Here is a 27,475-nt window from a genome sequence, read left to right as displayed (position 1 = left end):
TACATCTGTGATCTCTGGCTGACCACCGCTCTTCTAACAACTTAATGTGGCCAGGGACCTAGCTACTGGCCAAGAAGGAGGGGACAAAAGCACGGACATGCACAGTCTGGATGACAAAGCCAAAGAACTCACTGTCCTATCAGCATTTTCTTCTTCCAAGTCAGAGGCATACAACAGACTCCCTTTGCAACCACTTGCTGGCTGAGGATTCCCTGTGATCAAGAATCTTGGAAATAAATCATTCCCAAAGCTCTTGTACATTTTAAATGTTCCCCCAGTATTCCTTCTAGGACATAAAGTGAAAAATCTAGAAGGTAAAGGGTCCAGCTCTGCTACTTTCTGCCTCTGTGGCCTTCAGAAAATCTCACTCAACCCCTCTGAGCCTCTACTTACTCATCTGTAAAATGGGCATAGTAACAGAATGAGAAATGTGTAGGAAGTATTTAGTACATAAGCTGACCCATAGTAAGTACTCAGTAAGTGTAACTGCTGTATGTTACATTATTATTTGTTACTGTTTTATTTTCTACGAGCACCACTTCCTTACAATATTGTTATGGCCATGAAATGGATTTATACCATCAAATAATATATACCTGGCATATCTTTGGCACTCAAATGCTATGTCCTTATGCCCTTAAGTGATCCTTTAGTTAAAATACTTCTCCGCTGTCATAGAGTACCTCACTTTCCACACTGCCAGGCTGAGAGGTCAAAGTTAGCATCGCTACCGGGAGACAAGGACACCCTTTATCAAAGGAGAGCTGAGTCTTCCCTCCTAGCAGATGAGAGCAGGGCAGCCTGCGAGCTGGACCCTCGGTCCCGGGGTCTGCTAGCTGTCTTTCACTCAGATACGGTAGAGCGCGGGGAGGGCGAGTGATGGGCAGCCTGGGGTTGGACGCATTTTCAAAGTTTTTACTTAGTTTGTTTTTATATCCAGCTTCTTTCCAAACAGAAATTTTGAAGTGGCTTACAATAATACACACGTTCAGAATATAGTGTTTCTGGACCAGAAGTCGAAAAGCCAAGCCACAAACACCAGGGAAACAATAGATTTTCATCCAAACAAAGAGAACTTTTGAGAGAAAAAGGGGGGCATTATTAAAAACTAAACTAAAGCGACAGACACAGGACTGTCTCGGGATAGTTTACCTGGGCCTGTCCCAAGCAAACGAGGATGCACTGCAGCCTGGTGGAAGGGGAGGAGGGGCGCGAGAGGCAGCTGCAGCCATGGCCGCGGTCCCTGTGCTCAACCTTCACGTCGGGCACTGAGCTTCCCGGGGGCCAGGGGAAAACAGGGAATAAAATGTGGTGCACAATTTCTTTAAAGAAGGAAGTATACTTTTCTTCAAGGGCCATCAATTTTCCCTTCTTAAATACATTTTTCATTCAAATATTAAAGAATATCTTGAAAATGGGAAAATATTGCCCATAATCCTACTACCCTTTAACTTGGTCTACACGCAAATGTTGATTTGCAAAACTGTCCTCGCCATATACTTACAACTTGGTGTCTTTCTTCCACTCAACTATCGTACCATAAACATTTTTATGTTTCTCCATAATGTCCATATTAACGCATTTAAATAGCTGCATAATAGTCCACTTGATGTACCCTTATCTCCTTAACGAGTATCCTACTATTGACAAATACATATAAACAAACACTGGTCATTGGGTTATTTTCACTTCTGACTTTTCATGTCTCTAGACAGTGCCGTAACAGATGGATGAATGGGCTATTGCTTAAATTATTTCCTCCAGATACATTTCCGGGAATGAAGCCACTGAGAATGCATAAACATTTTTATTAATTTTGATAGATACTGCTAAATTGATTTCCCAGTGAGTCACCCCAGGGCTCCGTAACCTACGGCCCGCAGGCCAAATAATGTTTTAGTGGAACACAGCCTTGCCCATTCATTTTCAAATTGTCTACGGCTGCTTCCCACTCTAACCGAGTCCGACGCCTACGACAGAACCCACGAAGCCTAAAGGATTTACCACTTGACCCCCGACACAAGACATCTGCCAACTCCTAACTTACTTTAATATGCATTCCCCCCAGCAGTGTGGGCATGGGCGTGGGGCCACACTCTAACGGAAATGAATTATGTGGGACCCTACAGAGAGGTCAGTGAGAGACAGAACAGATGTTTTCTTCCTCAACAAACGTAGATGTCAGTGGTAGAAGCCACAAGCTAACCACCAAAACCCACGCTTGCTTTCTTCCCCGGGAATATGCACACAGGTCGGATGTGGCTCTCCGGCTTACCTCCCCCTGCCCCAGCCTTTGCAGCCAGGTGTGAGCGTCAGACTCTGCTCTTGCCAGGCTGGGAGCGGAAGCGAGTGAGCCACTTGGGGCTCATTTCCTGAGGAGGAATCTCTAGCCTGGACTCCCATTCTTAATTTCTACCTTTTGAACCACTGTTTTCTGGAGTCTCTGTGGAACATTAACTATTCCTCCCTAACACAACCTAGTGCCAGGAGTGGGGTGCTCTCACCATCAAGTTTGGGGTGCTGACTCGGTGGGCAGCCAGTGATGAAGAAGGAGCAGGTGGAACATGTGTGAAAGCCGGTGACCCTCATTAGGTCATGGCAAAACATTCGGTGAAGCTTTTGCCTAGGATAACTTTGAAAGCATATCGCATACAGTAGCTCCAAAGAGAAAAGCTTGTTGTACATGAGCTGCTCCTTGGTGCATCCGGCAAAGTACTGTAAGAAAGACAAGAACTGCCTGGTTTGTAAGCAAAGATACAAGGGAAGAGAGGAAGATCAGCGGTGGGGTCCCCGCACACTAAGAAAACCTAATTGCTTCTCTGTCCCAAAGAACAGAAGACAAGCAGGCTGTTATTCCAAATCATTCTGAGACTTCCTAAACCAAATGACAGCCCCGGTTCTGCAGCAAAGATTAAATTAAAGGCATTGCCTCCCCACTCCCACTCACCCACTGATTGAGACGGCCTCGAGGTGGCCTCCCTGAGTTAAGGAAGGCAAGATAAGAGGAAGAAAGAAGGTGGCCTTAAGAGCTCCCTCGAAGGACGGGACCTTGGGTGCGGTTACAAGCCCAGGAGCTAGAGACTGGAAGCTCAGTGTGTTTCTGAAGGCACCGGGTGTGAAAGGAAGCACAAGCCTAATCTGAACACATCTGCATCCCTTGAGCCATCCCTTGACCCTCAAGGCCTCCAGGGCGCAGCTTTCCAAAGCCTATTTCCTCCAACATGAAGTGAAGACATGGAAGATATGAAGGACTCCCAAGCAGGCAAATCTAGGGACCTAGGGGACAGAGGCCAAGGGAGGTCCCCTTGCACCCTCCAGAGAGCAGAGCCAGGGTCTAACCATGGCTAGGGGTCCTTGCAATTCCTGTCTCGCAGAATTCCATCTTGCTGGGGACTAGCACCTGCTGTGCATCTCCCACTGGCCCTGGAGTGGCTGCCCAGCTAGAGGCTGCTTCCCAGCTCGGCCACCGCCCATGGTCCTCCGATTCAGTTCTCATCCCTGGCTTGGGAGAGTGTCACTCTTGTCTCACTGGCTTAAGAGGACACATCTAGCCTGGATTGCTGTTCTTTCTCCTCTTCCCGCTGGCTGGCATGGCGACAGCTAGGACAGTACGGAAGCCACATGATGAAGCTGGCGGAGCTGTCATCAGCCCAGGCCTGAGTGACTCCACAGACACTGGGAGCACCACACATCACAGACTGCTGCATGAGTGAGAAAGTCCTATTCTGTGGAGCACTGGTTGCACGTCGAGGTCTTAAAAAAAGTAACTGACGTCATAATTTTCTTATGATTCAAGGTTCTTTAGCCTTGAAGGGTCTATAGCCATTTGGAGCCCAAAGCCACCTTGGGCGACAAACAGCAGAGATGCGTCCAGTGGGACACACGTATTACCCTAACACGATACAAAAGAACTCTCCAGAGTACTATGCCTGAGTGTGTGCTTGGTAATATTTTAATGAAATCAATTTTATTCAAATAACTTTAAATGAAATGTTACATCAAAGATGTAAATTGAAAATTAGTGCTCCATGCCATAGACACTGTAACCAGGAGACTAATTAGGATGAAAAATACACAATTTTTTTGAGAGAGAGAGAGAGCAAGAGAGAGTGAGCAGGGGACGGACAGAGGCAGAGAGAGAATCCTCAAGCAGACTCCATGCCCAGTGCGGAGCCAGATAGGGGACTCGATCCCTCCACCCTGACATCACCTGAGCCGAAATCAAGAGTTAGATGCTTAACTGACTGGGCCACCCAGATGCCCCAAAATAGGCAATTTTATTAAATTCAAGCTGGGTACTCTTGCCTGCAAAAGGCTTTTAAGCCAAGGCTTATCTTCTCTGCTAAAACCTGACATTAAAAATATTCCAGTCCAAAATTCTGGCTTTATCTCCTTGAAAGCAGAATAATAAAAAAAACAATTGAGAAAAGAATAATTGTCTTATGATGCAGTTCAAAGTTCTTTACGTCTACAGCCACTTGGCATCCAAAGCCACCTTGGGCGACAAACAGCAGAGAGACGCGTCCAGAGGGACACACGCACTGAATGACCCGAGGGAGGCTGGCGCTGACGCCACAGACGGAGCACAAGAGCACAGACTTCCTTTCAATCTCGAATTACCATCAACCATAAGATAGGTATTTTTAAAATTTCCAAGTGATGCTGGGAAACAAGAATGAACACTGGTGGCAGACCAGAAATCATGAAGAATGTGGGGAATCGCTGTGCGGCAGATGGAAGATTGAAGCCCAGAATGGTTCTCGAAGAGGGCTGCTCCAGAAGTGGGTGCTGAGGACGCCCAAAGCCCAGAGTCAGTGTGCACTGGAAGCTGGACGACCGACTGGCATTCTGGGAAAAGAGCGGCCCGGTGAGTCCTCCCATCCTGGGTCTGCACCAAGCGCCTGGGAGCCCAGGCATCTGCCTCCAGGAAGGAGGCATGAGGGCAGGGACCTGAACTAGAAAGTCGGGGCAGTGAGGATGCAAACACCCAGAAAACCAGAAACCAATGCCCCTCACTCAGCAGAGCATCCCTTATTCCCTCACAACCATGGAAGGTGGGCAGCCATAAGACACACTCATAGAAAGAATGATTAATATTCTTAGAGGGAAGTGAAGAATCTAATTATTTATCAAATTACATGTTAAAATTTAAAAATTTGACTACTGGTGTGATAAGCAGAGTAACAGCCATCTCTCCACCCCACCCCCAGATGTCCACATCCTAGAACCTTTGGATTCCTTCTTTACGTGGCAGAAGGGGATCTGCAGATGTGATTAAATTATAGATCTTGAGATGGAAAGATAACTGTGAACGACCTGGGTGGGCCCAATTTTATCACAATGTAATCACAAGGGACCTTAGAAGAGGAAGGCAAGAGGCTGAGAGTCAGAAAAGGAGGTATGACAATGCAAGCAGAAGTCAGACAGCTTGGAAGATGGCCCACTGCTGGCTTTGAACATGGAACGAGGGGCCACAAGCCAAAGAACACAGGCAGCCTCTAGAAGGGGGAAGAGATAAGGTAACAGTCTTCCCTAAAGCCTCTCGAAGGAACAGCAACACCTTGGTTTTAGGACTTCCAACCTCCAGAACTATAAGACAGACAATAAATTTGTATTATTTTAAGTTCATTCAACTGGGAAAAGAAATTCAATCGATGGACTAAATAAATGAATGGGTACAAGGAAGGAAATACACAAGGTGAAATTTTCTCAGAGGACAAAGTAAAAAGAACAGCTATCTAGAAAGCAAGAGGGAAAAGATGAGCCAAACAGAACGAGACAAAAGTTTCAACATCTAATAGGATATTAAAAAGAAAAAATCAGAGACAATAAAGCAGGATATTTAAATCATTAAAAAAATTTTCCCATCATTAAAAACAGTATGAGTGATCAGATTTAAAGGGTCAATGAGAACAAAGGAAGGGGAGGGGAATATAACCAATCTTCCCATAATTCTGCTAGAATTGCCAGGAGGAAGAGACAACTCCACAATTACAGTCAGAGACCGAAATACCCCCTGCTCGAAACTTAATATAAAAGACTAGACAAAATATCCACAAAGTACAGGTTATTTGAACTATGTTATCAAATAATTTGACCAAATTGGCATTTGTAGAACCCTTCACCCAACAAGGATAGAATACACATGAATTTCAAGTGAAGAACATTTACTAAGATGGATCATATTCTGGGCCATAAAAAGAAAGTTTCAAAATTTTTTAAAGGGTACAAGTCATACAGAGTATGTTATCCAAGCAAAATGGAATTAATTGGAAATCTAAAACAGAAAGCTATGGAAAATACCCCAAATATGTGGAAACTAAATAACATACCTCAGAATAAACCATGGGTTAAAGAGGACATCGGAAGTGAAACGAGAAAGTATCTTGAGGAGCATGAAAACGAAGACAACATACCAAGATCTACGGGGCGTTGCTAACGCAGTACCTCGAGGGAAAAACCAGCACCAAACACACGGATTAGGATGGGAGAACTGCTTCTGCCTCAGCTTCTGCCTTAAGAAATGATACGAAGAAGAGCAAATGAAATCCAAAGAAGAAACAAAATACTAAAGATCGAAGTGCAACTCAACGAGCTAGAAAACAGCAAGCAATAGAGAACCGATGGAAGAGAAAACTAGTTCCTTGAGAAGAGCAGTAAGATTGATGCATCTATATGCAGAGAGAAGACACAAATTTTCTATCAGAAAAGAGAGCAGTGGCATCACGACAAGGTCTGCAGATCTTACAAGGAAAATAAGGGAATATATGAACAACTTTATGCCAATAAATCTGGCAACTCAGATGAAATGGACAAATGCCATGAAAGACACAAACTACCAAAGCTCACTCAAGAAGAAACAGATAACCTCAACAGCCTCGCATGTAGTTAAAAACCTTTGCACAGGGAAACATTTATCTAAAAGAGTAACAGAGAAAGCTGACAAACGCTGCCTCAACCAGGAGGTCAGCAAAGGCATCGACTAAAATTAACATCAATAATAATAATTCATGTTGATACCCTGAGAACAGCACTTGGCCTCTGTGGTCTTCCGATTCCATATCCCCAGTCTCACTATGAAAAAAGTATCAGACAAATCTCAATTGACGGACATTCTACAAAATACCTGAATACTACTCCCCAAAGCTGCGGAGCTCTTAAAAACAAAGAAAGTCTTAGAAACCATCACAGCCAAGAGGAGTCTGAGCAGATATTATGACTAAATGTAATGCAGTGTCTTGGATGGGATGTTGGGACAGAAAAAGGGCATTAGGTAAAGACTAAAGAAATCTGAATAAAATACACACTTTAGTTAATAATAATGTATCAATACAGGTTCATTGGATGTACTAAACTCATAAGATGTTAATAATAAGGAAAAAAATAATAAGGGAACAGTTTTGGGCATATAGGAATGCTGCAACTTTACTACAGATCTAAAACTATTCTAAAATAAGTTTATTTAAAAAAAAAACCTTTCTCACAAAGGGTTTATCCCATGAATATAAGATTGCTTTAATTAATTTAACATAACTCACCATGTTAACAAACTAAAACAAAAAAACATATTATCATTTCCATCGATGCCAAAAAAATGCATTCCTAGTAAAAACTCTCAGCAAACTATGACTGGAAAGGAATTCAATCTGATAGAAGGCATCTATGAAAAACCTATAGCTACCATCATACTTAACTATGAGATACTGAATCCTACCCCTCTTACATCAAGAACTAGGCAAGCATGTCCACACCAACTATTCTATTCAACAATATACTGGAGGTTTTAGCAGGTGCAAAAAGGCAAGAAAAACAAATAAAAGGCATCCTAACATCCAGTAAATCTTTACTTGTAGATGACATGATCATCTACATAGAAAAACTACAGGATCTATAAAAAAAAAAACAAAAAACTGCTGAAACTAATAAGTGAATTTAGCAACATGGCAGGACACAAGACCAATATATAAAAATCAACTGTATGTCTACACATCAGCAATAAAAAATTGGTCACTAAAATTTTGTAAAAATGATGTTTAAAGTCATATGAAAAATATGAAGAGACTGATCTAAAAATGTATAAGAGTTATCTGCTGAAAACAGCAAAACATGGCAGAGAGAAATTAAGAAAACTGAAGTGGAAAATAAAGTAGACTGTGTTTAAGACGGGAAGACTCCGTATCGTTAAGCTGTAAATCCCCACCAAATTGATTTACAGATTCGACCTCAACCAAATCAAAATCTGAGCATGATTTCTTTTGTAGAAATTGAAAAACTAATCCTAAAATTCACACAGAAAAGCTACCAGAACAGCCCAAAGAGCTTTGAAAAAAGACCAACGTTAGAGGACTAACACCACCCAACTTCAAGACTTAGGATGAAGCTAGAGTAACCAACAATAAAAAGTCGAATGACAATGAAAATGTAACGATAGTGCACGTGAGATATGGCCATGAGTATTACTTTAATGCTCATAACATTGTAAATAATTGATATAGGATACAAAAATGGAAGTTATGGCTGAGGCTCCAGAACTATTAAAAAAAAAAAAATGGACGTGCAGAAGACCACCATGTTGAACTTGCAAACACACAAACCAAATCAGAAGAGATGGGAAACCAGTTTTTACGACTCTTAACCCCAACCTTATCTATGCTATAGATAGGTCAGGAGATGGAGATCAGAAAAGGTTTTTAGAGAACTTGCTGGAGAGCCTGAAGGAGGGGGGTGTGTTTATGTCCCGCCTATTTCACATCAAGTCAAGGGAGACTTCTAAAAAGACCCATAAGAGAGCTTGAAATATGTTCCCTGGAGCTTTGAGAACAGAAGTGGTAGATGGAGAAAGAGAGGCGAAGCCAACTACAACCCTTTTGTTGACACCAATCTTCACCCTACAATAGGCCAGAGCTTCAGGAGGGGGAGCCCAGCTTCAAATCAAGACCCGCTTTGACAATTACACAAGGAAGCATTCTGAGTGCTGCCTAAGCCTGCATCCATACACTCAAGTGAACGGAGGACTTACATCACCCAAGAGGAGCCAGATAGGTCACGGGGTTGCCCATGTCTTCACCAAGAAGTAGAGGCAACAACATTTAACACAACAGCATGGGGTGGGGAGTGCCGCATGGTCAAAGTAATGGCGCCACAATGAGAACAGTGATTATGAGTAACTTGGAAGGACGAGGTGGGGAGGGAAAGTACATGGGAGGCTGAGGACAGGGAGCACAGTCTTCATCTGCCATATCAGGAAACCACAGATCTTATCCCAAACCAAAAAATCAAGAACTAGCAATAAAAGCATATGATTTAGAACAATGGAGCTAAATACCAAACAAAGAGTTGAAAGTGGGTTCTTCTGAGAGCAGGAAATGAAGACGGGGAGAGGGTAGAAAGGAAGACAGCTGCTTTTCATTAAAGGCCTGGTAGCACCCATTTTCTTTCTAGAACTATATAAACATATTGGTCCCATCATTTTTATTTTTTAATTGAAAAAAAAATCTCAAAAGATAGCAATAGTGTTGGAAGAAAATCCCATGGGCAGGTGTGTTACGGAGGGGTAGTCTGAAATCCATGGGCAAATGAGTGAACTTGGACTTGAGTCTCATACAAAAATTAACTCAGAGTGGATCGCAGACTGAAATGTAAACGTGGACAACTCTGGGGAGAAAGCACAGGATAACTTGTTCAGGGCTAGTCAGAGAAAGCTCAGACTTCACACCAAAAGTATGACCTTAGAGGGAAGAAATGAGAAACTGGACTTCACCACAATTAAAAACTTTTGATCTGTCAAAACCCCTGTTAGGAGAATAAAAAGAAGCTACAGAGTAAAAGAAAATATTTGCAAGCCACATATTCGTCAAAGGACTTGTACTTAGAATACATAAAGAACTCTAAAGTCACAACAATAGGGGCCCCTGGCCAGCTCGGTTAGACGAGCACTGGACTCCTGATCTCGGGGTCATGAGTTTAAGCCTCGCTTTGGGTGTAGAGATCACTTAAATAAATAAAACTTTAAAAAAACCCACAATAATAGACTAGGGGGAAAAACCTATTAATATCCCCATATGTAAAGAACGTTTATGAATCAATAAGGCAAAGTAAACAACCTAAAGGAAAAATGAATAGATTACACAGACAGACAATTCGGACCTAAGAAAATACAAATGGCAAACTAAACTATGGGGTGGGGGGAGCTCAACTTCACTAGTTATCACAGAAAGGCAAATTAAGATTGAATACTCTTTTTTACCCATGATTGCTTGGCAAATATGGAAGTCAGATGACCCGGGTATGGGGAAACAGGCATTACTACATCAAGAGTAGTGTGCCTGTTTGGGAAGGGCATCTGGCAGTAGCTACTATCATTTAACATTTGCATTCACTCTAACTTAGCAATTTCACTTCCAAGGAAGACTTGCCCGTCAGCACGTGGAGGCAGACACAGTGTATTACTTTTAGCAAATAACTGGAAACAACCTTAGTATCCGTTAACAGGGAAATGGTATATATAATGGAGAGCTATGAAGCCATGAAAAAATAAGGGGATAGAGACAGATCTCTATGCATGACATGGAAATCACTCCAAGAGAAAGCAAGCTGCAAAACAATACACCCGGTATGATCCTGTACCTGAAAAACAGAAAATAATCTAAAACTGTGTGTCTATAGCGTGTGTAGACAGGGAGGGTTCATACCAAATTGTTAACAGTGGCTACATCCAGGGAAGGGACGGGGAGGGAGCTAGTGACCACGAAAATCTACAGCGTGACTTATACCATGTGAATGTTGTTTTCCTCCGTCGGATCATTTCATCCAAGAACGTATCTGTGTCATGCGTCCAGTAAAAAATAATGTGGCACTTAAGACAGTGCCTAGCATCCAGCAGGTGCTCCACAAATGCTCGTTCAAACTTTTTTTTTAAAAAACTAGTGAAATATTTTGAAAGAGTTAAAAACGTAAATACAGAGGACCATGTGGCCCTGGTGCGCTGGCCAAGGTTTTAACATATCAGAAGGCAGTAAGTGGTAGAATTCTTCCTGGTGCCAGTTTTTGAAATTTGACCTAAGTATCCAAACCGAGGAAGCAGGAAAAGGGGCATTCCTGAGAGGAAAGGCGGGTGGGATTCACCAATCAGGAAAAAAAAAAAAAAAAAAAAAAATTCAGGGTCTTACGCAAATGCAACAGTAAGCAGACGCTTGTGGCCCCGCCTCCCTACAGGGCACACTTATGCCACACGGAACGGTCATCTTACCTGTTGTCTTTGCTGACGAGGTGCTGGACACCCCGTTGAGCTCACTAGGACTCCTTTTGATGGGCCGTGGCTTATACTCTCGTCTGGGGACACTGGATGCAGCTGATATTCTGAAACACGCATGTTAAGATCAGTCAGACATTGGATGGAGAAAGCCACGCCTTCCAACGAACGTCTGCACTACCTTGGGGAGCCTATGAACTTGCGGGAGAGGTGGTGGTGGTGAAGGGGGTCATTTTTACATATTGACTCGTGAGTAGCTCAAAGTGATAGGTGCGATATCCGCGGCGTAGTTTTCCAGCTATATGTTCGAAAGTGTGGGTCTCTCACAGAGTCTCCGAGGCACCTGTCCAGTGCCAGGGTTATGCTGGGCACCCAGCAGCACTAGCTGCCTCTTCTCCCCTTCTGCTCATGGAGAGAGAAGTACAAACGTGGTCCTGTGAGCGCTGCGCGCCCCGCCCACAGAAGTGGGTGCTTCAGAGACCGGCCACACCCGGGAATTCTGCCGCTGATTTAAGCAAACACCCCTTCATATGTACTCGTGACCATCATCCCAGGTAGAACAATATTCTATTACCAAACCTCGTCAAGAATGGGGTAGTTTTCTTCACCCGTTATATTAATAGGGTTACTGTGCCTGCTACCTGTGATATTACTAATGTTCAAAGGAACAGAGACTATGTCATCATTCAAGCCTAAGGGAAACGGCCACCTTGTCTTGATCATTCAGAAGAATTTTGACTCTTCCAGGACGTCTCTGAGTCAGTATTACGAACTTGGCCTGCTATCTGTACTGGCGAAATAGAAACGCATCTTTTCCCCAGATATTTACATACTTTCTAAGTATCATCTCACACTTCTCCACACCCCTACATGTTGGCAAGGAGGTATCTGCCATCGCCACCCCAAGCTTAAGCTCTTAAATCAGCAATGCACCTGGGACAGTGTCTGGTTGCCCTGAATACATGTCACGGCAAAGGGCTTTCGTGAAACAAAAAAGGAGAAAAGCTGCCAGGTTGTTTTCCCAGCTCTGTCCCATCGGCCAGAGCCGCGTACTCATTACCTTCAGGGCTGTCCCACGCCCACCCGTGAAAGCCAGCTAAGAAAATTCAAAACAGAAAGCCGCAGGGGGAAGGGGCAGTCGGAGGGACAGGCAGACGGAGGGACAGACAGATGGAGAGGCTGATCGGATGGAGTTTACTCGGCATCCCCGGGGCCGGCAGGGCACGTGAAGGCTCCTACCGCATCTGCAGCTTGCTCTGTAGCTCCTGCAGGATCTCCGTGGACTGTTTGTGGTACTCTAAAGCAGCCTCTATAAACACGGCCAACTGGCTGACTTGCTCTACCTGCAGCGAAAGTGGAAAATTATCCCAAGGCCTGTGTAATATTCGGGGGGGGGGGGGCAGCAACCAGACCCGGCTTCGCAGGGAAGCCCTGCGTCTTCCTCGGCTCTGGTCCATTTCAAGTCCTTACACTGCGTCATCATCACGCGGGTCGTGGTAGAAAGCTGTATGTTCTGGAAAACCATGTTCAAATTTATTTGCAATTAAAATTTGATTTAACTCAATAAAAGCTGGGGTTTTTTTTCCAATTAGATGACACTCTCAGGAGATTTTTATGCTCTAAAGTTCACAGATCTGAACACAGAGATAAATGACGTGGGAAGCCAACATTGAGTAATGAACCTCTTCCTTAGGAGAATGTCTCTACGGGCATCTTGTCGCTAAGTCCCATCAGGAAGCTAAGTGAATTCAGCCGTTCTCACATAAGAAAGGAAACCAGGGGCAGCGTGGGCACCGGGCACTTGCCAGCTCCCTCCGTGCCTCGTTGCCGCCTGCACAAAATCATAGCCCTGAAACAGCCGGAAGGGATGAACTCTACAGCCTCGGGCATTTCTCGTTCCCTTGAATCAAGACATTCACGAAACGAGTGACCAAATCCCAGTGGACGGAAGAACTCAAGCAGAAAAGCTCTATCACATAAGAAAGCCTGGGCGACCGGGGGATGCATGGATTGAGGAAGAGACGTCTCCCGTCGGAGCCTCCCCACTTCCCCCATGTGTCCGAGCAACCGCTCCAGAAAAGCGGGGTTCGTGTCGCTGACGCTGGCAGGCCTCAGAGGCAGCACCTGTGGGCTGAGGTGATAAGGACCCCTCAAGAGCGCCGTGACCTCCAGATCCGGAGAAGGACACAAACCAAAATCAATCCCCCTCTTCCAAAGGTTCGGCAGAGCCTACGCCTCATGCCCACGTGCCAAGCAGCCTGGGGGCAGAGTCAGCCCTGCTTATTCACCCACATGCATGCGCCCCGTAAAACCAACCATGGCTTCGCTCCCCTTCAAAGACCCAAGCTGCTTCCCTTTGTTGCTCAGACCCTGCGTTGGCAGCCCACACGGTCACTCCCTTACGCACGCATACCGGTTGAAACATGGGTCCGGCACGCACTTGAGACGCCCACAGCATCCCACCGGTGCCCCGCTGTGACCTGCGTCCAAACAAGGAAATCCCGCTGTGTTTCACTCACTTTGCCACGCTGGCGGCTGGAAGAGCACCAGGCCTAGCCTTAAATTTCCCAAAACCTAATAACCGAAACAAAGACAGGCTGGCCCCTACGAAATTCTAAGGATTTCTTAAGTCTCACCTCTCTGGCTTTCACTTTTTTTTTTTTTTTTAAAGATTTTATTTATTTATTCGACAGAGACAGAGACAGCCAGCGAGAGAGGGAACACAAGCAGGGGGAGTGGGAGAGGAAGAAGCAGGCTCATAGCAGAGGAGCCTGATGTGGGGCTCGATCCCAGATCGCCGGGATCACGCCCTGAGCCGAAGGCAGGCGCTTAACCGCTGTGCCACCCAGGCGCCCCTGGCTTTCACTTTTAAACAAGTCTGGTGCCGTGGCCCCACTCGACCATAGCAGAACCTCCCGCAGCAGGAAATGTCCTCCCCAGTGCAGGGGAGCGGCGTGCCGGGTCCAATCTGTGCCACACTTCACTGCCTTGCGTCAAGTTAACTTCTATTTTAATACCCACTTAGAAATATGTTTGACATTTCTCTTTTCAAAGGAGCAGTGGAAAAATGGATATTCCTGGAAACATATGGGGGGAGGATGGGGGAGAGGGAAAGATCACCAGCTCTCCTGTCTGGTTAGCTAAACCAAGTTATGTACTCTAGATGCATTCGTCACTATTCCTTCGATGGCTGACTTTGGGAAGGAAAGGAATCCCAAGGCCCCTTGGAAGACAACAGCAGTGCTGCCCAGTGCCTGCATACAGTAGGTGCTCAATACAACTACTGGAGAGGCGGTACAACACTGCAAAGCGTCTTGCTGGCAGGGAAGCCACGTGGTGCCACAAGGGGCTGATGAGCCTCCCTGTGCCGGAAACCGGAGGCCTCCCGCTGTCCCCGGGCCATAAGCAGCAAGGTGCGTGCGGGCGGTCTCTGCTTCCCAGCCACAGTGAGAATTCGACACCTGGACAGGCCGAACCAAGGTAGCGATAAAGCCAGGCCTTGCGAGTACCTGTCCAGAAGGTGAAGCGTTTCTTCCACTGGCCACACCGCTCAATCTGGCAAATCCTCCTGCTGACCCAGGGAAGGTCACCTGGGATGAGGATGAGAAGACAGGTGGAACTCCACTCCCGGCTGCGACCGGCACTGCGCCTTTGCTGGCGCCACCCTGGGAGTGAAGCGTGACCACGCACTGTGGAAGGGGTCACACCACATACACAGAGCTCCCGGCTCAGAGTGAAGGACACTCGCTGTCACAATGGGTCACACCTGGCCAGGCGCCTGAAGCAAGAAACTGAGACTTGCCAGTAAGCTGCAGGAGAAGGAGGGAGGGGCCAGGGACAGGCCGCGGTGCTGGCACACGGCGGGGCGAGGACAAGGACGCTACCCGGGGTGGGGGTCGCGGAACCAGAGGAGTTTGTGGTGGACGGAAATATGGCCCCCAGAGACTCCCAAGCCCATCTCCCCAAATCTGTGACTATGTTACTGTCCACGGCGAAGGAGACTCTGCGGGTGTGATTAACAGTCTTGAACTAGAGGATGACCTGGATTGTCTGGGTGGCCCAGCGTCACCACAGGGTCCTCGAAGAGGAAGGCGGGAGGGTCAGAGTCAAAGAAGGAGGTGCATCAGGGGAGGCTGAGGCAAAGCAAGAGGTGTGAAGATGTACGTTGTGCCACGTGTCACCAGTCCCTTGAAATTTCTGCAGTCAAACGAGTCTGAGAAGCTCCCCGGCGCAACCTGTCTCAGGAATCTATTAGAGATCAAGTTTTCACATTATCATAGAAAGACTGAAACGTCTTGTGATCAAGAAAACCTGCCTGGTTTTGTCCGCGCGAGGGTCTGCCAAACTCATTTGACCATAGAGACGTTATTAGTACACCTACACCAGGCCGTGGAATGCATTTTGGAAACTGCCACTCCAGACCAACGGAAAGAACCAGGAATCTGCACCCCGGTAACCCCACTGTTGCGGGAGCCCACGGATGGAGGGTGCATCCCCAGGCAGGAGATGTGCACCAAGAGAGCTACAGAAAACTGCAGGGGTCGGACCTCCCGGGCCTGGAATGGGGATCTTCCAGGTGCTCTCTCTGGCTCCTGCCAACGTCAAAGACCTACACTCCATGACGTCAAGGGGTGAGGAATAAACTCTGCAGAGACAGGGGAGTGTTAACAGGCCTGCGGGGGATACACCATTCCCAAGAAATGGTGAAGGTGGGCAACCAACCTGCTCAACTTCCCGCACCCCTACCTCAGAGCGAATTGTGGCGGGCACAGGCGCCCAGCTCTGAGGGGGAGCCCCGCCAGTCCCAGCCTGGTGCAGCAGAAGGGCTCAGCCTCAGGCCTGCCCCTCGGGGCTCCCGGGAAAGCTCGTGGACCAAAACACCTCCCGGCTTGCCTCTGTGCACGGAATAATGCAGCTAACTTCACGAGCAAGAGGTGAAGAGATGCCCGAGGTCTCCAATCCAGCCCTGACTGACAAGACAACCGAGAACCCAGCGTGGGGCCAAAGGACACTTCTCGTGGGTTCTCCCACTCGCAGCTCCGCCAAACTCAGACTGGAAAGTAGACGCCAGTTTCCTTGGGAATGTCGGAGTGACCGATTTGGGTCCCTCACACCACCCCTTCCTTCTTTCCACACCACAGGTGCAGGGGTGCTCAGTCCGACTGGGGAGGCCAGACAATCAGGGTGTCTGCACCCCGCACTGAATGGGCAATAACTGGAGCCTGGCTCTGAGGTCTGTACTCTTTAAGAACGTGGGTTCACCAAGCGACGACCCACCTTTCTGCTCTGCCTGCCTCACTCCCCCTGTGGTTCCAAGGTCTAGACTTCAGTCCTGGGGTAGGTAGCTGGAGTCCCATCGTGGGGCCAGGCCCAAACTGCCCATCCGGATTTCCAGAAAGTCCTATCCTCCGGGCAAGGGGCTGGTATGCGTCCCTTGTTTGGCTGTCCCCATCTGCTTCTCAGTTGGGAGAACTCAGATGTGAGGACAGGTGAGCAACCACCCTCTGGAAACCCCGACAAATGGCCCATTGGCCAGAAAATCCTAGGCAAGGGTTACATAATCTGCATTTGGAGATCCCGGAAAAAACAAGTCTATGCGTTCCAGTCGGGGCTCTCCTCAAGCCTGGCGTATCTGGTGAAGCTCTGCTTGTGTCTTAGGCACGGCTACAGGATATGAGTGCTGGACAAGACACCGCCCCTTCCCTGGAGAGTGAGACTCTGGGGTTTGAACCGTCAGTGCCAGGCACAGAAGGGCGGGAGGCACCAGGTCACGCACACGCCACCTCCCCTCCTTCATTCACGTCAGTCTGCTTATCTATTTCCTCCAGCCCCTCTTCACTCCTGCTGGGGAGGAGACCAGGGAATGTTCCTTAATTAGCAGATGGGTCATTCTGCCCCAAAGCCAGCTTTGCACAGCCCCGTGTCTCAGAGTGTGTCTGGATGGCTGAGTCAGGGCGGCTTTCGTCAACTGAGGACAGAAGGAGCAGAAGTCCTAGCTGGACATGCGTAGGTCCATGCCATCCCTCCCGGCACCGCTGCCCCGGAGGCCTCTATGGTATCATTACTGGGTGTTCTCATCAGTGAAAAGGGCTGCCTCTTGGTTCCAATCTGGCTTCTGTATCAATTCCTCAATTAGTCAGAACTCGAAGGGGTGACCCGCTCTGACGGATACCCCCAAACCTCTAGCTCACAATGGTACCAGCATCTCCCACCCGTGTCTGGAGGAAGACCCGGCCCCCCGCTGTCTGCCACCACACCCCCGAGGAGCAGGTGTGCACCTGGGCTCTGGCAGGGGCCAGGCCAGGGGGAAGCGCTCCAATCACCTGGACAGAGGCGGGGCCTGCAGACCCCCTGTGTTTATGGGAATTAAGACCCCAGCCGTCGTTAGTGGCAGGATCGGTTCCTGGAAGAAAACCGGGCCGTCCTGAAGCATCGCTCCTCCTCCTGACCTCCTCACCAAGAAAGGCAGCAGACACAGAGAGAAGAGGCCGAGTGGCAAAGGCTGGGCATGAGCTGGTGACCCAGACCAAGCAGGAAGTCAGGGTTCAGTGGGCTGCAGAGCGCCTGGGGGTAGAGAAGGGCAAGGGCAGGGCTGCGAGCTCCGTGAACGCTCCTCCCCCCACGCCCTGGTCCTTCGTCTTCCCCACCACGTCACCTGCTGTTGGTCCCCAAACACCAACCACCTCCGCATCGGCCTGTCCGAGGCCTGAACTGCAGAAGATTTTCCAGACCGTGCCTCAACAACAGGACTGCCAGACCACCTGGGTACGGCCCAGACACACAGACACGGAAAAGGTCAGGACAGGGCTCTTCTGGGTCTGACTGCTGTTGCCCCAAGAACAGAAGGAAGGCAGCCTTCTGGAACTTACACAGCATCTTGTGAGTGTCCTCACTATAAGCCCAGGAAGGGGAAATGGTGAAAGCAGGTGTGCCAGGCTAGAGAGGCCACCCCCAGCAGCCCCTCAGGTCCCACCATGAGTCACTCAGCAAACGTCACCGTCATCAGCGTCATCACCACCAACCTCTTCAGCACCGCTATCACCACTTCCGCAAGAACCAGCAGGCCGAGCACCGGGGTGAGCCCCGCAGCTAAAGACGGCAGGTGTAGTCAAGGGCAGAGAAAGGGAAGGAGCCTAGTTCCAAGGCGGCTGGCGCGTCCTTAGCCGCCTTCTGATTTCGGTCTCCTCTCACCTCCGTGGCTGGTTTCCAGGGGCTCTTGTCAGAGGACAGGGCAGAAGCAATAAGGCCATCCCTGCCACGAGCCAGCGTCTCCTGTCGGTGGCGGCGTGGACCCCGCCCTGCACTGAGGGAGCAGCCCAGGCTCCCCAGAGGTGAACGGGGGTGCCGTCCACCCCAGGAAACCTCGGGGACACGCTGCAGGGCCCCTGCAGGCCTGGAGTTAAGAACTAGCTCCTACTCCTGCCAGGGCAGGGCGGGAAGCAGCGGCTTCCAGTGGGAAGCAGGGAATACGGTCACTGTCAGCGAAGGGACCAGTGAGTCAGCGTCCACACGGAAGGGATCTTCCCTGACTTGGGCCTGATCCTGAAGGGAAAGCAGGTCTCTCGGGAGAGCTCGCAAAGCCAAAGCAACTGAAACAGGCCCCTGATGGAGGCTCTGCCAGAGCCCCTCATCGTGCCTCACGAACCAAGCAGCACGCGGGGCAGGCAGCACGTCCGACACACGAGACTCAGCTCCGGAGCTTAAATCCACCGCTGATGGGCACGGGACGAAGGGCGACGTTTGTCACGGCCTGTAAGGGTCAGACGCGTCCGACGCGTCACACTCCCAAACCAGGTGCTGAATACCTCACAGAATCAAATACGGCCATCTGAGAGGAAACAAAGCCAAAACTGCCGATCGGGGCGCCAGGGTGGCTCAGTCGTTAAGCGTCTGCCTTCGGCTCAGGTCATGATCTCAGGGTCCTGGGATCGAGCCCCGCATCAGGCTCCCTGCTCAGCGGGAAGCCTGCTTCTCCCTCTCCCCACTCTCCCTGCTGTTGTTCCCTCTCTCACTGTCTCTCTCTCTCTCTGCGTCAAATAAATAAATGAAATCTTTAAAAAAAAAAAAAAACTGCTGACAGCTTCGGGACAATGTCAAGAGAAAATGGATATTTTTAAGGGGAAAAAAACAAGAAAAACAGAGCCAATGGTTACCTCTCTTCCCACTTCCCATAAGATGTAAAAAACCTGATAAACGATTAAAAGACAAAGATAATATACTTTCCAGCACGCAGGTTTCGTGGACGTGGGGATTTTCTCCGGGACTACTGTCTTGTCAACACTGAACATAATTCCCCCCCACGTCACTATGGCAAATAACAGCTGCCCAGGACATTTTGTTTGACTTGACTCGAGAATGCGAGACCTCGATATACCTTTTAATGAACTACTGGAAGTAGAACACGGTTTTGCAGATAAATAAATCCTCCAACTTGTCTCCACAGGTTTGAAAGTTCAACAAATAAGGATCAAAGCTAAGGCTGGGCCAGAACGGCACACGGCATTGCCAAGGCCAGGTTTAGGGCAGGGACACCGGAGACAAGCAGCTGGCAGAAGGCTCTGCCAATCAGGCAGCAACAAACGCCAAAGGCCTCATCACCGAGGCAAAGGAGGCAAGACTTCAGCCTTCACGAGGCCCAGCAGGGGGTGACCGTGCCTCTTAGGTACGTTGAATCTAGCTTCCCTTGGACAAATAAAACAAAAGCTGGCTGGAATCACAGTATGATAGAATATTCTGCATTTCTGAGGGATCTCTGTCAGCCCTTCACGACCCCCGAGCTCACAAGCACACCACGGTACAGCTGAACAATGGAGGTCATGCTTTGATATCCTGAACGTTCACGATGACAAGGCATCAGACAGCTGCTCCTCCTCGAACATCTGCCTCACAGAGGCTTCTCTCAATCTCAGCGAAACCGCAAATTACCACATGATATGGGCTTTCCCTTCTCCTGCAAAACCACCACGCTAGGGCCGCAAATACAAAGGCTGGTCTGCTATCTACTTCCTCAAAGGACCCCCCCCCCCCCCCGGGGCCACCTGGAGCACACCTCGGGAGCAATCCTGGGATGAACAGGACTTCTCGAGATCTGAGGTTTGAGCTGGGACTTGCCAAATGTCTGAAGCTATTTCTGAGGCAGAAGACAGATAATGGCTACAGAAAATTCTAGAACCTTTTGTAAACTAAGGCTGCAGAGCTTCTCCACATGTTGGTCCTAGTCATATATTCAATGTTTTGGTTTAAATACTTACATCATTTTCTAAAAAATTAAACATGCTTCTTTCAGCCAACTCCTTTGACTCTTCAAATTTTTCTACCGCTTGTCTGACTTCTTCATCTGGTATCTTACCTACTCGCTTCTTTTTATAATCATAATCCAGGCGGCGGCCTTCCAGCTTTTTCAGGTGGTGCTAAACAAGACAAAGGAGTCTTTCAGATAACTGTACACTCGAAACACAGGGCAAAGAAACCTTTGTTGTTTCCATGAAAATAGACATTGCTTTTGGTCCACCTACATTCTAGGGGCAGGGACACATCTTACATGTCTGTGTGTTGCCAGCAACCACTAGAGGCCACCTTTACTGCAGATCCTCAAGGACTATTTGTGGGTTGATGGATGGGTGGATGGATGGGTGGATGGGCAGATGGTTGGATGGCTGGGAAGGTGGGTGGGTGAATGGATGGGCGGATTAGTGGATGGATGGGTGGATGGATGAGTGGATGGATGGATGGATGGATGGATGGATGGATGGAAGGAAGGATGGTTGGGTGGGTGGATGGATGGATGGATGGAGGGATGGTTGGGTGAGTGGGTGGATGGATGGGTGGATGGATGGGCGGATGTGGATGGGCAGATGGGTGGATGGATGGGTGGGTGGATGGATGGATGGATGGATGGATGGATGGAAGGAAGGATGGTTGGGTGGGTGGGTGGATGGATGGGTGGATGGCAGAATGAATGACTATCTATATGGAACATAAGGGCACAGTATCAGCCTCAAATTCCATTTTCCAAAGTGAGGAATTTCCCTCATTTCAGCTCTATTAATATCCAGATAATTTCCAACTAAATAAACTACACCAAAAATAAGCACATTTCCTTTGGCACTACTAAGTCCTCACTAAGAGGTGGATTATAAAAAGGAAATTTCTAGTAGCCCCTAGAATACTTATGCATATGCCATAAAGCTCCCCAACAATTACAGAACAAGTTCAACAAATGCCCTCAGTGAATATGAACACACAGGGGACACACATTTACAACCTCTGAAAGGTGAGATTTCTTTAAAAAAAAAATAGGACCTCTTTAACAAAATGTAACAATTGTAAATATTCGACCTATCCACTCATGGAATGGGCTGCTTGTGTGGTAGTAAATTCCCATCATAGTCTGTGTTCAAGCAGAGGGATCCCATGTCAGAAACACTGTAGACAGCTCAGCGGTATGGGGCAAGGGAGAGGCTTAGAAGAGTTGACACCTGTAATTCTTGGAAAACAGGTATTTGCTATTGAATGTCTACACAAATCCAGACCATCCCAGAATGGATAAAAAGCCAGAAGCATCTTTCCTATATGTTCTGTGACTCTGGGCAAATCTGGTATTTCCTCTGGGCCTCCGTGTGTGGCTGTAAAACGGGACGGGACGGCCAACCTGGCTGCTTATGGGCCAAGAAATGTGTGGAATCCATAGACCCTTTACAGGTATAAGTCAGCTGGTCTTCAATGAGCAGCTTCTCCACTCCCGGCGTCTGAAACACAGCACGGTGGAGACTGGGAACGGCTTCTGGAAAGTAGACTACTACTGCTATGAAGTTATGGAGTCATTTTGTTACGCGAGAAATGGCTGTGGAAATACGCATCTTTCGTCTTGGCGTCCAGCTGGCTTCAGAAGAAAGGGCTAAGAGGTTCCGGGTCTCTTTCCCAGTGAGCCAGGTAAATATGGATTATTCTTCTACACCCCCAATAAGATGATGCTTTCCCTGAATCCCTACGGAGGCATTCTAATGATTTTAAATACAGACATCATTTTATAGCAACAGGTAGATTTAGAGCCTGGAAGACTCACCCCAATCTCTTTTAGATCTTTGTCTTGGAGTAACTGGAGTGGATCAATAAAAGTTTGCTTTACGTTAATATCCAGAGAGTCTTTCACCTCAGCCATTAGCTTCATGGATTCCCCAACTTCTATCAGTGCATTGCCTTGAACAGAAAAAGCACATGAAAAAGGTTCTTCAGCAGAGTACTCGAGGATAATGGTGGTATTTATTTAATTCCTTCCCGAAAGTTTGTGGATGACCATGAAAAAAAAGTCCTCACCCTGGGACTGTTGAATCCTGACTCAGAAGAAAAAAAAAGAAGAAGAAAGAGAGAAAGAAAGTCTCCTTATGGTCTGCATTTTCCTCTGTATCTCCTGTAGTCTCTCCACTATATAAAATAAACGTAGGAGGCTCAGAGAGACAGAAGCATTTCCCACTTTGGCCACTAGATGGGGATAAAGCTCCTCTTTAAAAACTGGTAGAGGCATTCCCCCTGCTTTTCGAAAGTTCACAGGGCACCCCACCACTTTTACAAGAGACCTACATTAGTATTTGTTTTTGCTAACTGAAAAAAATCCAAAGAGGATTTTTGCTTTTACCAAAAAAAAAAAAGTAAAAGTGAGAATAACATTCAGCCTTTGTTTTACATTAAGTCATTAGAGAGGCAGCATGTACCCCAAGTCGTGAGAGCACACAGCGCCCCGGCATCCAGCAGCCACGGCTCTGAACCGTGTCTGTGAGCATCTGTGCGTTATCTCGACTTATTCTGTGCCTGCGCTAGCAAGACGTGTGCATACACTAAGGAGAGAAGCCTAAGGTTATTTTTGGGGTCTGGTAACACCCCCAAATTTTTCCACATAAATTAACAGTAATTTCTTCTTTGCTTTACACCATTCTGGTTTACAAAAGGCCTCGTAGGAATGCTCTACTTTCAGAGAGCAGGGAAATCTCTAGTTTTGGGAACTGGCACCTCGGGTTCCTTAGAAGTCCGAGAACAAAATCCCCCTTTGTAAACCATAAAAGGATTCATTCATCAGGGCTAAGTATCAACCAATAAAGGTTACAATAGAAATAAATGAACAAAACCTCCTGTCAGCTTCTAGCTACTAGATCTTGAGGTCACTCCCCATATCCTTTAGATGGTTCTAAGGCTCCGACCCTTGCTGATGTCAAAGAAAGGCTGACAGGGTCACATGGGCCAGCCTTTCAGCAGGAGGGCAAGGTTTGCTCTTGCAATGAGGCCCGGGCCAGCCATGCTTGGGCCTGGGCAGTGATCGGCAGCTTTTGCTGGATTATGCCCTGGTATCTCGGTGCCAGCTAACCCACAGGAATTTGCAAGCCGGAGTCCTGGTGGCTGAGCAGAATGAGCGCTGCAGTTTCTCTAGAAGGCATCTCTGGAATATGACGCACCAGACCAAACTATTTTTCCTGTATCGGAGTTTTCCAAATTGACCTCAAAAACATGTAGAGCTTGGGGTCTCTCAACTTGTAGGCTAGGAAAAGACCTTAAGGGCCAGCCCAAGAATTTGCATTTCTAGTAAATTCTGACCTCCAAGTTGTTGCACCGACTAGTCCAGCCATGCAGTTTATTCCCCTGCAAAACAGCGATAGCAATGAAGACTCACTTCACCTTTTATTTTTATACGAACTAGAGAGTGCATGGTACAGGACCTTGCAAAACAGAAGTGGCAACTCTTATTCTAAACAATGGCTGGCCAGGACTCCATTTTGACCCACTGGTAGCTTCATTCCTCCTACATGTCCTTAACTCACTCTCCAGAGTCAGGTTCTAAATCGTGCCAAGATGAAGAAGAGACATCCTTTCCCAGCCTGGGGACGCTTTCCTGCCCAACTGATCAGAAACAGAAGCTACTGTTTCTGGACCCTCTGCCACCAGTACCTTCCCCTTGCTCAGGCTTAGTGCTACAGATTCCACACGGACGTGGGGCTCAGCCTCCAGCCACTGAGGCTTCTGCACCTCAGGAAAGTTCTACCATGTGGCCCCAAAAGGGGCCTGTTCCTCAGAACAGCAAGTAACCTATCCATTCCTGACGCCCTCCTGACATTGTCTCTCTTCCTTAACACAAGTTCCCTTACGTCACTAGGGATCTGGGAAGCCATCACATCGTCTGCCCATCCAACCCCCCTGCCCAGTCACGTGGCAGGTGCACTGCAGGACTGGCCTTGGCTGCGAGGGCCTCCCCCGCACCCTCACCTGGCCCCTCAACAGGTCTGCCTTCAGACAACAGGTCTGCCTTCAGAACAAGGAACAGGCCATCCTGTCTGCATTCACCCATGGAATAAAATAAAATTCACATTCTACTGCTCTGAAGGATATTGTTACCCCCTGTGACTAATGAATGCTGTAGCATTCAGGATTTTTTTAAAGATTTTATTTGTTTATTTGAGAGAGAGAGCGAGAGAGCACGAGTGGTGGGGAGAGGAAGAAGCAGGCTCCCTGCTCGGGGCTCGAACCCAGGACCCTGGGATCATGACCTTAACCAAAAAGCCACCCAGGCGTCCCTGGGATTTTTTTTTTTTTTTAAATTTTCAGGAGATTTTCCCCCCCAATTTCCCATATCAATTACTATAGCCAAGTATCTGAATTCTCAATTTCTATACCCTGCCTTGTTACCCCCACATGAATAGCAAAAGTGCCAAATTCTCCTAGAAGACTAAATAGGTTACATTCAACTCACATCCAGTTTATTAATTTAAAGAAATCTCAATCCAAATTTAATAGGCTTTTTGTTTTTAGTAAATGAGACTTAAAATGACTCGAGGTTTCATCTGGAAAAAAAAAAGGTGAGTATATCCGTGAAATGTCTGCAATGAGATAACAAGGGGAAATTTTAACGTATATTACAATATACTTTAAAGTTATAATACTTAAAATACAACACTGGATCAAAATAGGGTGCAAATCAAGAAAACAAACAAGAAAGGCCAGAAACAAACTTAGAATATAAAAATTTAGTCTGTAACAAAGTTTCTCTTAAATCAGAGGGGAAAGGTTGAACTTTTCAATGAAGTATTAAAACAATTACCTATTTATTTGTGAGAAAACAAAATTAGAACCCTATTGCACAGTATCTGCCCATTAAACTCAGGAGCCTGGAAATTTAAACGTAAGAAAAGAAACATGTTTCAAAATGAAAGTATAAATACACATTTATACAACTGGGGGGGAGCGGAAGTTTTTCTGAACACAATAACAAAGCCATAAGCCATAAAGGAAGACGTATGAGTCCCGCTACCTAAAAAGTAAGAATCTCTCTCCATTACAGAGGTCTCCATCCACAAGGTCAGGAGGCAGATGCCAACCTGGGGTGTAACTTCATTAACATATAAGGCAGACAAAGAGCAAATACGCTGACCACTGAAAGAGCTCATGAACCAGGAAGGGGGAAAAGAATGAACACCTTAATGAAAAAATAGGCAAAGGATACAGATACACAATTGACAAAAATAACAACAAAGAGGAAGGAACTCTACCTTCCGCATAATCCAAAAGGTAAGGTTAAAACAGCACTAAGAGATCAATTTTATATACTATGCATCAAATTATCAGTTATTTAAAACTTAACTAAAAAAATAATTCCCGCAGTTAGCAATTGTGCTGGGAAAGTGTTCTCATGCACTCCTGGCAAGAGTGTCCAACTGGCATCACCTTTGGAGGGTCCTTTGGGAATCTGCTTCAAAAATCTGCAAAAACAGGCATACTCTCAACCCAGCAATTTCACAACTCAGGATTTCATCTAAGAACATCATCTTGGATATCCCCAAAGATTCACCTATGAAAACAGTTGTTATAAGTGCTATGTAAAATTTTTTTGCATAAAGAAAAAAAATCTGGGACGCCTGGCTGGCTCAGTCAGTTAAGCATCTGCCTTCAGCTCAGGTCATTATCCCAGGGTCCTGGGATCGAGTTCCACATCGGGCTCCCTGCTCAGCAGGGGAGTCTGCTTCTCTCTCTGCCTGCCGCTCCCCCTGCTTATGCTTGCACTCTCTCTCTGACGAGTAAATAAATAAACTTAAAAAAAAAGAAAGAAAAAATCTAAGTATCCAATAATTGGGATCGACTGAACGAGCTACGACATCACACATGGATTATTATGCGGCATTTAGAAACAATATCATAGAAGATTAATTATTTTATGACACGGATCAGGATATAGTCAATGGGAATAAACAGGTTACAAAAGGGTCTAAGGGTAGACAGACCCCAACGCCACTTTGATTCTGGAAGGGTGCGTGTGCATACAGACGAGAATAAACAAAGGTTCTATCACTGCATGTGTGATTGCAGGTGACGCTGGCATTTACTTTCTTGTATCTTCTAAACTTCCTGTGATGAACATGTATGACTTGGGTGACATAAAAATAATAATAAGGTTGTTAAAATGAGGGTATTGAGGGGTGCCTGGGTGGCTCCGTTGGTTGAGTATCCGACTCTAGGTTTCGACTCAGATCATGGTCTCAGGGTCTTGGGACTGAGCCCGTGTTGGGCTCCACACTCAGCAGGGAGTCTGCTTGAGGACTCTCTCTCTCCTTCTCCCTCTGCCCCCTCCCACTCTCTAAGTAAATAAATAGATCTTAAAAAAAAAAAAAAAGAGAGAAGGCAGGGTGCCCCATCTACGTGGGGCAGAGGAGGTGCTGCCCGCGTCCCAGGCGCTGTGCGCACTCACCGAACGTGGAGCCCTCGCCCAGCTCCTTCCCGTACTTCAGCATACAGTCGCCCAGCAAGCCTTCCGTCTGCGGGTAGCCGGTGGTTTTCACCTGTCCTCGAATCTTCGACACAGTGTTCAGCATTCCTAGCTTAGCTCTGTATGCTTAAAAACATTGTCATTTGTAATTCCTTCAAATGGCAAAGCGGAGCCACAGGTCCGTGGCATTGAACACAGGACGGCGAAACAAAGGCCACCTGGCGGACACCTTGCGGGAGGCCCGGGGCCAGGGCCAGGTGTGACCGATTCCATCTCTCACATGATTTCCCAGATTCTTTTACCGAGGCAGGGGCGGGGTGTGGGGGGCAGGGTGCAGAGCACACTACTGCACAGCCAGGAGGAAAACAGGAAGGGTGCCCACGCCGTGGACTGCAAACAGGACCTGGGCCCCCCCACCCGCGCCCCGTGCAGGGCGAGACGCCACAGGCCTGCCGTCGCCCACGCCCCGAGTCAGGCGCGGA

The 27,475-nt window shown here is 47.4% G+C and overlaps 1 protein-coding gene across 2 annotated transcripts in view; it reads right to left on the bottom strand.

Moving 5' to 3' along the window:
* SH3GL3 (SH3 domain containing GRB2 like 3, endophilin A3) overlaps positions 1–27,475 on the bottom strand; it is a 127,748-nt gene that overhangs the window by 12,669 nt on the left and 87,604 nt on the right. Inside the window, exons 4-8 of one of the 2 annotated variants that reach the window (XM_026510568.4) lie at positions 26,976–27,119; positions 22,317–22,450; positions 20,503–20,661; positions 12,491–12,594; positions 11,249–11,358 (exon numbers count right to left, since the gene is read on the bottom strand). In XM_026510568.4, coding sequence (XP_026366353.3) covers positions 11,249–11,358; positions 12,491–12,594; positions 20,503–20,661; positions 22,317–22,450; positions 26,976–27,119 — 651 coding nt within the window. The remainder of the gene's footprint in view (positions 1–11,248; positions 11,359–12,490; positions 12,595–20,502; positions 20,662–22,316; positions 22,451–26,975; positions 27,120–27,475) is intronic. The other variant, XM_057303805.1, reaches the window with a different exon arrangement.

The sequence above is a fragment of the Ursus arctos genome, unplaced genomic scaffold (assembly GCF_023065955.2).
Source record: "Ursus arctos isolate Adak ecotype North America unplaced genomic scaffold, UrsArc2.0 scaffold_28, whole genome shotgun sequence".
Taxonomy (NCBI): domain Eukaryota; kingdom Metazoa; phylum Chordata; class Mammalia; order Carnivora; family Ursidae; genus Ursus; species Ursus arctos.
Note: the sequence above shows the minus strand (reverse complement) of the source record. Positions and strands in the feature narration are given on the sequence as shown.